This window comes from Grus americana, chromosome 14, assembly GCF_028858705.1.
Source record: "Grus americana isolate bGruAme1 chromosome 14, bGruAme1.mat, whole genome shotgun sequence".
NCBI lineage: Eukaryota > Metazoa > Chordata > Aves > Gruiformes > Gruidae > Grus > Grus americana.
Window position 1 is genome coordinate 297,721 of NC_072865.1, and position 12,715 is coordinate 310,435.

Here is a 12,715-nt window from a genome sequence, read left to right on the forward strand (position 1 = left end):
AGTAATATAATTAGCACCCTGTGGGGAGTATGTGGTATTGCAGGATACCAGGGATTTTTATGGAAGGTTATTCCCTCACTGCAGTCTATGAGCAAGCATTGGTAAAGCAGATATTTAGAAATGCTTTGGCATAAAATTCAAACTTTATGCATTTAAAGCAGTATGATGGAGAACTGACAAACTCATTGGACCCTTCGCTCTGAAAGAATGGTAGGCTACCTTGACAGGTGAAAAGATACAACTTTGGGCATCTGAATATCCCAACGCTCTTTCAATGAAAGAGAGTTCCACAGAAAGAAGATGATTCTTGCCTAAAATATTAATTTACTCAAATTAAATGGAAGTTCCAGTGAAAAAGCAGTTTCAGGGGTGTATTTTTTGACCAACCTCACTCTACCTATTTAGAACTGCTTTGCATAAAATAGAGTAATATATCTTTACACTTACATACCTCCCCGTGTCTCAATGGGATACTCATTCAAATCAATAGACTAAATTTTAAAGGTTGGTCTGGTCTGTTATCCTTTGTGTTAGAACAGAAAAGAATATTTCAGTTGCAAGGGGCCTACAATGATCATCTAGTCCAACTGCCTGACCACTTCAGGGCTGACCAAAAGTTAGAGCATGCTATTAAGGGCACTGTCCAAATGCCTCCTAAACACTGACAGGCACTGGGCATCAACCACCTCTCGAGGCAGCCTGTTCCAGTGTTTGACCACCTTCTTGGTAAAGAAATGCTTACTCATGTCAAGTCTGAACTTCCCCTGATGCAGCTTTGTTTTTTTGCTGTGGATATGAGTACTGCTGTTTTGACACAAGACAGGTGAATTCCTGGGAGCAGTATTTCACCAGTTTGCAAGAGAAGGTGGAAGAGCTTATGCCTCTGTGACTCATCTCTTCTGCTTTTTGCATTAAACCCAGTGTCGATCCTTGTTTAATTATAATTGGTCTAACCAAACCCTATTTTGCTGTGATTTGGGAAAGAGAGAACGTTTTTCAGCCTGCTCTAGGTAATCCTGCTTTAGCAGGGCAGTTGGACTAGACTATTTCCAGAGGTCCCTTCCAACCCCTACCATTCTATGATTCTACCAGACATAGGTGAAAACTTAGCAATGTAAGAATTGTTTTTGTGTACTGTGCACCTGTCCCAAGATTTTGCATCAGTAAAACTTATTCCACACATCACTTACACTGGGTGGTGTAAGAAAATGGCTGAAAATCACCATCGTACTTTTTGGTTTGGTTGTGGAGCAGTACCCTCGATAACTGAGTAGACCTCTTGTTGGATCTAAGGGTAAAATTTCCATGCAGGAGGTAGATTTTTTTTCCTCTCTAATTTCTGTGGTCTAACTGGCATCTCTTCCATGACTTCAGGGTTATTATTCTGTAGCTACACCAATGCAAATCATCTTGGCATCATCAGAGGCATTTTGAGACAGGTGCTAATTGTTTTTATTAAAGAAAAAATTGGAAAAAAGTTTAAAGCTCTGGTATTGGGCACTGAAAACCGAATGTGCAGAGCACATGTGCCCCATAGCTTGCTGTGAAGTCTGTTTCTCCAGCCTGATGTCCAGGTCAAGAGACACAGTAGGAATATGCTGTGGTTCTCTTCCAAACCTTGCAGCTTTCCTTTCAATGGCAGATAAGGTGAGGAAGTGATAATGTGACCAGTGGCTGTTACACTTCCTGAGCAGTCATTCCCGTTGCTAGATAATTCCTGAACAGAGCTGCAGCCAGTCTGGGACTTCTTGAAATTAATTGCCGTTAATACTTGAAGTGCTTTGTTCAGCTTTGGTAACCCAGCTCACATTCTCCTCTGTTAGGTAACCTGATGTGGGGTGGTGGATGTGCTGTAACTGAAGGACTTGCCATCTGCTATCTTCCAAGATGTACAGGAGCTTCGGGGGTGTTTAGGGCCTCCCTACTGTTGCATCCAGACTCGGGGAGTTATCTGCATCTAGTTTCAATTTTAAAAGCTATCGGAAGATTGAGGAGGACAGTACTGCTCCTGGGCTTATTCCTGTTTCCAAGCTCCATTTAATTTGGGCAAATTGAAAGATTTTGTTTGTCTGTTTCTCAGAGACAGTTCAGAAAAGACAGATGGCAGTCTGCAATGATTTTGGCAGGAATAAGATTGTGGCCCTTTAGGATGCAGTTTACACTGACTGCTGAAGAGCAGTTGCACCTTCATCAGTCATTCTGCCATCCTTGACATCTGCTTCATCCTTATGCCATACAGATTTTCTTTTCATTCACCAGGAAAGTTGCACACAACACTGAACTCCTGGCGATATTGTTCCCACAGCTCTTATCACATTGATTCTCTGCAGGTCAGGTAGACAGAGAGCATGTACCTACACTTGTCATTCCCTTTTATATGGTTCCAGTGCTTCCTGGTTCTCAGTGTTTTGCATGTCAAAAGATTATCATGCAGCTTTACTTATTGAATGATGTCTTTTGCTTTCCAGAGCAAATCTTCCTGACCAAGTATCAGTTGTATCAAAGGGCAAACCGCATGCAGAATAACAGAATTCCTGAAGTTGTTGTTTATTTACTGTTAGCAGCATGTCTGTGAGAGCTGGACTTCACTGGAAGAGCCTGCAGGATAATATTAAACCTGACAATGCTAGTGGAAGCAATGAACCATGTAGGCTTGCAGTAAGGAAGGAAGGGGACTCATAAGCAAAAAAACCCAACAAAACACCTTCAGTTTCTAAACCATTGAGTTGTGGTGTTTTGTCACAGGAGAACGAGAATAATTTCATGCTTTATATCCCACTTTTCCTTTCATAGGAGTAGAAAATGTTCTGCTTTGTCTGTTTGCCCTTTCCTACTTTCCTTGAAGCCTTGTCTGCTCGGCTTATGATCAGCAGCTCAGCAGTGCTCTGACTGTTATCAGTCCTGGGGTCCCACACTCAGTGGTCTCAGGGATTGCCTGGAATACTCCAAAAGGTTTTGGAAAAAAAGGGAACGGGATGGGCTCTGGGATCCAGAGAGAGCTGAGGAGGGAGAGAGCAGAGAGCAATGAGAACAAAGGCAAAGACTGTCTAAACCCTCATATTTTGCCTTAAGGTGCTTGAACTGTAAATAAAAAGGATACTTGTTACTGTTTATGCAGCAATAATTCTATGTTTAATTCAGAACACAGCGCACTGTAAAGGCAGTTTTATGGAATGCTCCCAGCTTCATGCTTGTGGGTTTATCCTCCAGCTTCTGATTTTAAAAACTTGACCGACATTCACAACTTCAGAATATTCTTCCAGGGAGACATTCCAGGGCATTTTGTTGTTGTTGTTGAACTGTCCCTATGTTTTTAAAATAGCAAATATACCCACTTTCTTTCCTAAACACCCTTATCTGTTCTGGATGCAACCCATACTTCCTGTAATGACTCTCCATTCTCTATCCTTGAGGCTTCCAGCTATGTGTGTGTGGCTTTATCAGCCCTTCGGTGCATGCATAGAGAAAGGCAGGAACGGCTGTTAGATAAGCCAGGAGACTCCAGTGACAGTAAGACCATCCTAGATGTACATTGTGGTCCTCTGCCCACAATACACACAATATTGATGTGCAGGCTGTGTAAGTGACAGAACACCCAAGGGCTCAGGTGAGAGCAGGGCTGCACCCTTACTGCCAGGGCACCTTGGCCCCATGTCGAGAGGAGCCCTGTAGAACACTGCTCTTCAAAAAGGTCTTGGAAGAGGTGAAAGCAGGAGAAGTGAGGGAATTTAACAGAGAAGTGCTAAGTGCTTTTAAGAAAGGAAATACAGATAAGGAAGCAAAAATGAAGATGAAGTGACTGACAGCATTCTGAGTTTTATAGATATGTTTTAGTCAATGTTGGAGGCTACAGCTCCCACATTCATTGTTGACAGAGTAAAACTCTGCAAATAGTGGGTTTTTTCCAAGTAACTGCAGGGTAACATCTTCTGGGGGTTACTCTGGAAGAGGAGATAAAAATGAAGCAGCCTGCTCTTTCTGCTCAATGGAGTATGTGTATATGTATGTGTATAGCTTCATATACATGCTGTATCTGCTGTAATGTCAGCTCTATTAATGTATTCTAGGCCTAGTATCATCCCCCTGGCATCCTCAGAGGTAGTTACTTTATTTCAGTAATCAAAGAAAAATAGCACTAAAAGATGGAAGTGACCAATTAGGCCTCTCTGGAACTGTGCCTTTCTAGGCTCAGAAACACTTCTCTGTTTCTGTTAAAGCATTTTCCACTGTCCTGGAGCCCATCTTGCAGGTAACAGAAATTTTGCCTCAGTTCCTTTTTCTTGTTTTTGATGGATATTTTTCCCCTAATCCATCCCTACTTGATTACCTTTCTAAATTTCTCTCAGGGAAAACTGGAAAAGCCTGGCCTCACTAAGCTGTGGCTGACTGCTGACTCCATGTCTGGAAAGAGGCAGCAGAAGTAATCACAAGAACTCCCCAGTAAACATCATCCCTGTCACGTTTGGACTATATGGCCTCAATGCATTAGTAGAACTTTCTATTATCTCAGTGCTACAGCATATCACTGCTGCCTCTAGAATGGCTTTGTATAGAAATGTTAAGCCTGTAATTTTTTATCTGCAGAGAAAAAAATATAAATTCCTGCTTGATTAGCTGTAAGGGTGTAAATTATCCTTTTGTATAAGACTGAGAACATGTTTTTTGCACCTCATTCTGTATTTTCCCTTTACTGTGTTTTTTTTCCCTAACTCGCGTGCATGCTCCGTCGCCGCTTGATGTGAGCTTTTTTGCTGCTGTTCCAGTCTGCACTGTCGATATGCCATGGCTGTTTGGGTAGCACGGCAGTGTTCCATCTGCAGGGTGATGATATCTGTAATCATCTGTCTTTATTCTTTCAAGCCAAACATCCAAGGTATCTCATTCCTGAATGAAAACATTAATCTTTTATGAACTACTGCTAGCCTCTGGGAGACTGGCCCAACAGTGGCTCATTGCATGACGTGACGTCCATGACTGTAGGGCTGCCCTTGGTGCTGCGTGCCAGCTGCAGTGGTTATTGAAATGTGCTGGTTGTGAGGACAGCCTCCGCCAGCGAGAGCTGCCATGTGTGCTCAAAGCCTCTTGTGCTTTCTGCTGAAGGGGCCTCTGGGCCAGAGGAGTCTCTGAAAGTGCTTGCTGCTTTCAGAGTGGGTGAGGATCTTGAATGACACAGCAAAGAAGCATTTTCCCTATGCAGAAGATAATCTGTGATTTTTTTTTTTTTTTTAAATCTATTGTCCTTACTGCTTTGCTTATGTGCTGTTTTCCTCCTCAAAAGCCATCCTTTGCATAGTTAATCTGGTGAAAGCATCACCCTTTGCGCAAACCCAACAAGTCTTCGTGTATTAGTATTCATTTGGTCTTGACAGCCAAAAATTTCTGCCATCCTGACCATTTCTGTCCCATCTGTACCTGATTTTTTTTACAAGCCAGCAGTAAATCAGATCTATATGAGCTGTGCTACATGATACGTTACAAGAACAAGCCATTTTTATTAACTGCTTTCCAAAGCCCATTTTCTTTCTCAATCATCTGTACCTACAGCAGGCTCAGCTCTGATGTTGTACTGTTTCAGTCCTCCTGTTGAAAAAGTTGTTGTGTAATTAGCATGATTAGATCCTTTGTTATCAGTATTGAATATGAGACGCTGTGGGAAATATGGATCAGATCCTGCTCTTATTTGTAGCTGTATGTATACAATGCAACGCCAAGACCTCAGAGGTATTGTAACTGGAAGCATCGTAGGAAGCCCTGGGTGATACAGGGCAGTGTTTTCAGGATAACAGGATCAGTACGGCAAGAAGTGAATCTGCTTTGTTCAATTTGCAATGACATTCTTTACTGAGGATTCTGCTGTCATCTCAAAGGATGTGTGTCATTTCTGCAGGTTTTGTGGATGTGGTAGGAATGTCCGAGTGACTGTGTGAACATGAACATGGCACCATCTCTCAATCCCTGTTCAGTGCTGAGACACAAGGACACAGAAATTTCTAGGGAGCTTATTAAATCCACGTTTATTTCGTGGGTAGACAAAATACCTCTTTATCCAAGACTGTCAATCAGTGCCAATAACCAAGAGAAATGCTAAAAAACCAACACCCATATCCCTCCGCCTGCAACCCCCACAAAACCCAACCAAAACAAAACCAACTCAAAACAATAGGTATATGGGACAGAGGTACACTTGTGTTCTTAGTGATATGGAAACCCTCCTTGGCTTCCTGAGCTGTATATCTTGCTGATGTGCTTGGGTTTAAGCTTACCACACACTTTGGCTTAGGACAGAATTTTCCCCCAAAAATCAGTTGATGGAAACCATTGGTGGAATTTTTTTGCATTCCCTTGGAAATGGACAATATCTAGTCTGATACAGGCTTTTGCATGTTGTTAGTTCTCTCCTTCTACAGAGACCCAGAATGCTAGTGAGGACTTTAGCACTTCCCCTCTCTTCCAGAGGCATTGTAGGCATGTTGTGAAAAGTCTTTGAGTCTGGAACGGGATCTTGGGGTGAATCAAGGGCTGGGAAGGGTAAGAGGAAGATATTGTTGGTAGATCCTTGAGACTAAAGTGCCCAATTTGTGGTTACCTCAGACTGCAAGGCTTGTCCTTTCTAGTCCTGTACTCTCAACAGCACTAATCCTTATGGTAAACAAACTCCTGTCTTCATTGCATGGCGCCCCTTTCTGAGAACAGAAAAAGGGCATATATGGAATCTCCCCTAGTACGCCAGACTTGCATACAGAAGCCTGATTGTGCCGGGATCTCCCTTGCAGGTTTTCAGACAAAGATTGCAGTGTTTGGAGAAGTGAGCTATCTCTTGTATTCTGTAACCATGTGAGCTGTCATGCTGTAGCGTCCGCTGACAAATAATAGTATGTCTTATTTCTCACAGGACTTCCAAAGCAGCTGACTCCAGGACCTTAAGGAATGTCACGCAGTAGGTGCTGAATTAACTGGCACTGGAAGGAACAGAAAAAGATGGCAGTCCATATTTGAAATAAACACGTGGACTCTTGCTGATAAGAAAAACCATGTCAAAAAAAGGACGTAGCAAGGGCGAAAAGCCTGAGGCACTGATTGTTGCCCTACAGGCTGCCAATGAGGAACTCAGGACCAAGCTAACAGACATTCAAATTGAGCTGCATCAGGAGAAGTCTAAGGTGAGTGAGGGTTTGGTTTAAATAACAGTGTCTGCGCTGAAGGAGAGAAACACATGGAAAAAATAGTATCACAGAAATCAACAGATGCAACATAACTCTTTCCTAGAACAGTGGTCTGATTCTTTTCCCACATACAATGTTTTCTTATTGTGGATATCCTGTTGCTTCTGTGGAAAAGACTCCTTTTTACTGAGGTACAAGTTTAAGAAGCCTCTGGCTCTCAAATAGAGCAATATGTCTTTTGTAACGTCTTTGGCCATATTCCAGTTAGTAGGTTTCATCCTATCCACTCAGTGTTTAGAAATTGTGTAGTGTTGCTGTTTTCCGATGGCTGATATTTCAGCAAGAGATTCCCTTATTTCAAAGTTGAGTGAAGTATTCCTTAAACGTGTAGCATGACAATTCATGTCGACCCTTGTAATTGATCTGCAGTGCAGCCCAGCTGTGTTGTATACACCAGGGTATGTGTGCATTGTTTAAAGCTTGTTCAGGTACCAATGATCTGCCCGAGTTAGTCTCAGATATGGAGTTAGTCTAAAGCCATCTGAGTATCATGCACACAGGGTATAGCCATGGCCCTATAGTATAGACGTACCTGTGAAGTATTGATGTGCCTCCCATCTACTTTAGAAGCCTTTGGTACAACCTCAGGGCTGTGTGCTGCAGTTTCAGCTCTTGCCTACATCTACTGAACTTTTCACCCTCTTTTCCTGTGTTGCCTATGCTAGGACAGCCCTTGTGAAACACATACTATCTCATTACACTAGTGCAGCTTTTGTAAGCTGTAAAAGGTAACAGGCTGGGTGTTATCCAAGTATAAAATATTTGCTGTTGTTTTACTCTGCATGTACCCTGCCCACATTCTATTAAAATCCTTGCAAGCAGCATCAATTTTCCTACAGGTGATGCTGAAGTGGTTTTGCAAAGATGCGTACTTTTTGCTATCCACAGTGTTGCTCCCTCTTCATTTAGAGATGCTTCTAGCGGCAATGACAATAGGACTGTGTTTTATAGTCAGAGTACGGGTTTTGTGCAATAAACCCTTACATGGTAAGGGCTAAAGTTCCCTGAACATGGGTGAGATTAAGGCAGTCTTCAGGTTTAGCAGTGTGTTCTTTATGAGCAGTGAAGATAACAAATGTCTGTTTAATAACTCCTGGTGAATTCTTACAAAGTGGACTGGAGGCAGTGCTACCTGCAGCCAGGCAGCCCCTACCTGCAGTCTGGTGGCAGCCACATTTTCAAAGGATGATGCCTAGTGATATATTATTTTTTTCCAAATGGAATATAATTGAAGTCCATCAACCTGGCTCTCATTCCTTCGCAGATAAGCATATATCCTGGGCAAATAAACCCAGAATGACTTGCCTCTATCTTCCAAACCTGAATAACTACAAATCCTTCAACCTCTAAGAGGTCTTTTTCATAATTTCTTTCTTTTAGGGACAGATGTTCATGCCAATATCTCAAGGTTAATCATACTGGTAATCTCAGACAGCTATTAGCCAGCATAGTGGAAGTTGGTTTGTATAATTTAGGAGAAGCTAAATGAAAGCAAGAATAGCCAGTTCTGTCTTATCTGATGTTCTGAGAACCTTTGGGGGCATTCTCCCTTCACCTACTAGTGAGATTTATATCCATTAATTTACAACCCTTTAAAATAGACAAGATTTGCAAGCCGCAACAAAGCGGACATCATCACTCTTTCAAGCTCATTCTGCGTCCTTTTCTTTCATAGATAGTCAATGACAGTCTTAGAAAGCAAAAATGTTTTGTGATTCTTTTGCTTTTCCTGCAAGCTTTGGCATTCATGTGTTGCACACAGGCAAGACTTAGTTATTCTTTTAAGGAGCCACAGGCTGGCTGCCAGATAACCGATGGCCAGGAGCTTCTGTAATGCTTTCCACTGTATTCTGAGTCTTGCTGCTTTTGTTATCACTGCAGCTATGGAATTCCAATATGGAAGTTGCCAGTGCAGATTTTTGTTACCAGATATCACTTCAAGGATGGCCCAAAATAATGAGAGTTACAAGAATAAGTAAGTCTTGAAAACAAAACCAAGAAAAGCTTATCTAAAATATATTTAGATGTGCTTGAGTAACGCTGGAAAGGAGAGCAGAACATGAACAAAATAATGAAATAGCGTGCTTCAGTACCTCTTGGGATGCCCATCCATAGGTGCTCTCATCCATTCCTGCAACTAAATTGGACTGAGCACTCAGGGTATTAAAGGAATTGTCATCATGGAGCAGTGAGGGGCTAAAAAATACAATCTCAGGAAGCAGATCACACTTCTGAATTGTTCTGCAGTTTGGACTGAGAGGAGCAGACATTGTTGCAAATTTTATTTCAACCTAGAATTCAGATTTTAGCTCTTTCCTCCTTTTTCTGTAGACATAAGCAGGTTCAGATTGGACATCATGGTACAATCTTGTTTGTAAAATCAGGTTAGAAATAGGACGCCAAACTGGGCAGTTGCCCACGTCAGAAGGAGCTTTTAGAAAGCGTTCATCCCACAAAGGGGTCAAACAAATAGGACCTTTGGACTTTTCCTGTCTCTGCTAGCAATAAGTTCACTCTACCAGTGAATCCAAAGAGGGTAGAAACCTCTGGGCCATTGTGGTCTTTTATTGAGCAGGTCTCTTTTCCATTACTTCAGATATAATCTTTTTCTTACAAGGCCCTCATTCACTTTCCCTTTCTTCCCATCAGAATGGTACATCTACAAGTCAGCCTAACATCTGATGGCATTTCAGTTTAATAAACTAGGCAGCCTGGAAACTAATAGCCATAAAACCAGGCATCCCAGAGCTTAGCTGGGGTTGTACTTGGGCCCTGGCTGGGTCTGCATTGCGCCATTGTGGATACCCAAACTACCGTGAAAGTTTAGATGTATCTTTCTATGTCATGCCAGAAGAGATCATTTACAATAATTGTACCTTGTTTTGCAGTGCATGCAACTGTCTTTTTATTAAACAGGAAGAGATGTGTTACAAGAAAGAAAGAGGCCATCAGGCTCATTTTTAGTCACGAGTATTCAAAATCAAGGATGAACCTAGAATGAAAAAGGAGTGAAGGCAAACCAAAAACCTGTCCTAAGGACTTGGGAGCTGAGGGGCTAAGGTTATGTGTGGCTTTCTTATCAGAAGTGATCTATGTAGTAAAGGCATTTTAATATCTCACATGAATTGTACAGATGTGATTAAAAGCATCTGCTTTTTAGTCCCTGGCTGCAAAATCTTGTTGCATGACGTGTATTATTACACAGAGTTACTGTATCAATAGCCTCTGAAGTCCTCTGGAGAAGTCAGTGGCAGTTGCAAGTGCAGACCACCTTTAAAAAACATGTTTTGAATACTTTCGCTTTGAAAAGCTTTTTGTGTCCTAGGAGAATCTTTCAGATTTGTTTTCCATGGAGTGTTCTGAGGAAGATGCCTCTCGTTTTTAGAGTCTGTTACTTGTCAGAATGACTTTGGTTATTGAAACCAGAGTAAAAAGTATGCTTTCAAACTCTTCTAATGGCTTATTTTGGGAAAGGTATATCTGAAATAAGATGAGGATAGCATGGGAGAAAAAAGAATGTCAATCAGCTCTGCATATAGTTAATAGCACTTCCTACCTTCACTAAATCCTCTCCAAGTAATCAGTTAGGCCTGCAAACTGGACCACCAGTGTCTCTTGGAGGGCTTTCAGATACCCTACTACTATGCTTATTCATATTTACTGTTTTTCCCTCTGGCTTTTCTTTCTGAAAGGTTTGCTCACTCTTCCTCGTTCTTTGTGGTCTTTATTTAAAAAGGAATTAACAAGGAAGTTCTTAACAATCTTTGGAACCACATTCTTTTTCACTGTAAATAACAAACCTACCGAGTTTGCTTTGAACTGAAACCATTCCTTATCCGTTACTTTCTCTTGGTGTAGATTCACACAGGTTTCTACTGTGGAATTGCTCAGGGGTATGAAGTTGCATCTAAAGGTATATGTATTAGTGTAAGTGTACTGAGGACTGGTGGGTTGCTGTGTAACTTTGATTCCAAAGCAATGGACAAAGAACTTCATTAACAATAATTTTTAAAGAGTAGCAAAGGACGTATTTTAAGTAAAGCTAGCTGTTCCATAAGCATAATAATGAGTGAAGCATGCTTTTCTGTAGATACGTGTCTAAGAAGTGACTACAAATGCCCATTAAAGCTCTATGTATGGGTAAGAACATCTGTAAAAGATGAAATGTTTCCTGGACTTTCAGACTTGCACCTTACCTCAGTTGGGATCATACAGAGGCAAGCACTTCTCTCTCGTCTGCCTATGTGAATGCCTCAGGAGTTGGCCCATATTTTGTTGTAGGAGGATGCAGGGTCTTCCTCAATTTGACGTGACTGTATGTCTGGGTGAGCTTGTTTTGATAACATTATGTTGGTAGCAGGTGACTTTCATTTTATCTCAATGTAGGTTGCTAAACTTGAAAGAGAGAAGACACAAGAAACTAAGCGTATCCGCGAGGTGGAGCAGCGCAAGCAGACGGTGCAGATCACGGAGCTGAAAGCAAAACTCCATGAGGAGAAAATGAAGGAGCTGCAGGCTGTGAGGGAGAACCTCATCAAACAGCACGAGCAGGAGATGACGCGGATGGTGAAAGTCCGAGACAGCGAAATCCAGCGCCTCAAGTCAGCGCTGTGCGCGCTGCGGGATGGGAGCAGTGATAAAGTAAGGACAGCGCTGACTATTGAGGCTCGTGAAGAGGCCAGAAAACAGTTTGACTCTGAGCGCCTTAAGCTTCTGCAGGAAATTACTGAACTGAAGTCTGCCAAAAAGCAGGTAGATGAGGCCCTTAACAACATGATCCAAGCTGATAAGATCAAGGCAGGGGATCTTCGGAGTGAGCATCAGTCCCACCAGGAAGCCATTTCCAAGATCAAATGGGAGAGTGAAAGGGATATTCGCCGCCTGGTCAGTAACCAAAACAGTTCATGTGTTCTTTTATGCTGTAGTGAGTTTGTCTCTTGTGCCTCTTAGTTTTTGTGAATAACAGAACTCTGCAATGTACCTCTGTTTGCAAAAGCAAACTTCTTACCATTGTTTCTCAGCAGTAAATAGATCACGGTGAGCTGGCTAGAGCAACCACTGTGATGGCAGCTAACACCTTAAAGTAAGAGAGTGGTTGGCCTAGTCCGTAAGGATTTGTCTTGCTGAGATGCTAATACATGTGCAATACAAATATTAGAAAAAGAGTGTTTGCATCTGCACTTGCAGTTTGTTAGTTTCTCTAGCCCTTGTGGTGGTATCCTAAACACATGAAACCATGGCAGGAGGGGAGATGTCTTTTGGTTTGGTCTTGGCATAGCCTTCAGTAATTACTGGGGAAAATGAACAAAATGAGGCCCATGTCAGCAATGGTCCAAGTTGCCATGTTTCCCTGTCATCCAGGGAGTTGGACCTGCTTGCAGGAGTGGAAAATTTGGCTTGAAAACTGGAATTCAAGATTTGACAGTTAAGTAAAATAAATGGTAAATTAAACTGTCAAGAATGATTGTTTGTTTGTTTTCCCCAATTCAAAA

The 12,715-nt window shown here is 42.0% G+C and overlaps 1 protein-coding gene across 5 annotated transcripts in view; it reads left to right on the forward strand.

The window, feature by feature from the left end:
* JAKMIP2 (janus kinase and microtubule interacting protein 2) overlaps nucleotides 1-12,715 on the forward strand; it is a 69,090-nt gene that overhangs the window by 23,774 nt on the left and 32,601 nt on the right. For all 5 annotated transcript variants that reach the window (XM_054841939.1, XM_054841942.1, XM_054841940.1 and 2 more), the window contains exons 2-3: nucleotides 6,893-7,160; nucleotides 11,610-12,107. In XM_054841939.1, the coding sequence (XP_054697914.1) occupies nucleotides 7,032-7,160; nucleotides 11,610-12,107 (627 nt within the window). In that variant the 5' untranslated portion in view covers nucleotides 6,893-7,031. The remainder of the gene's footprint in view (nucleotides 1-6,892; nucleotides 7,161-11,609; nucleotides 12,108-12,715) is intronic.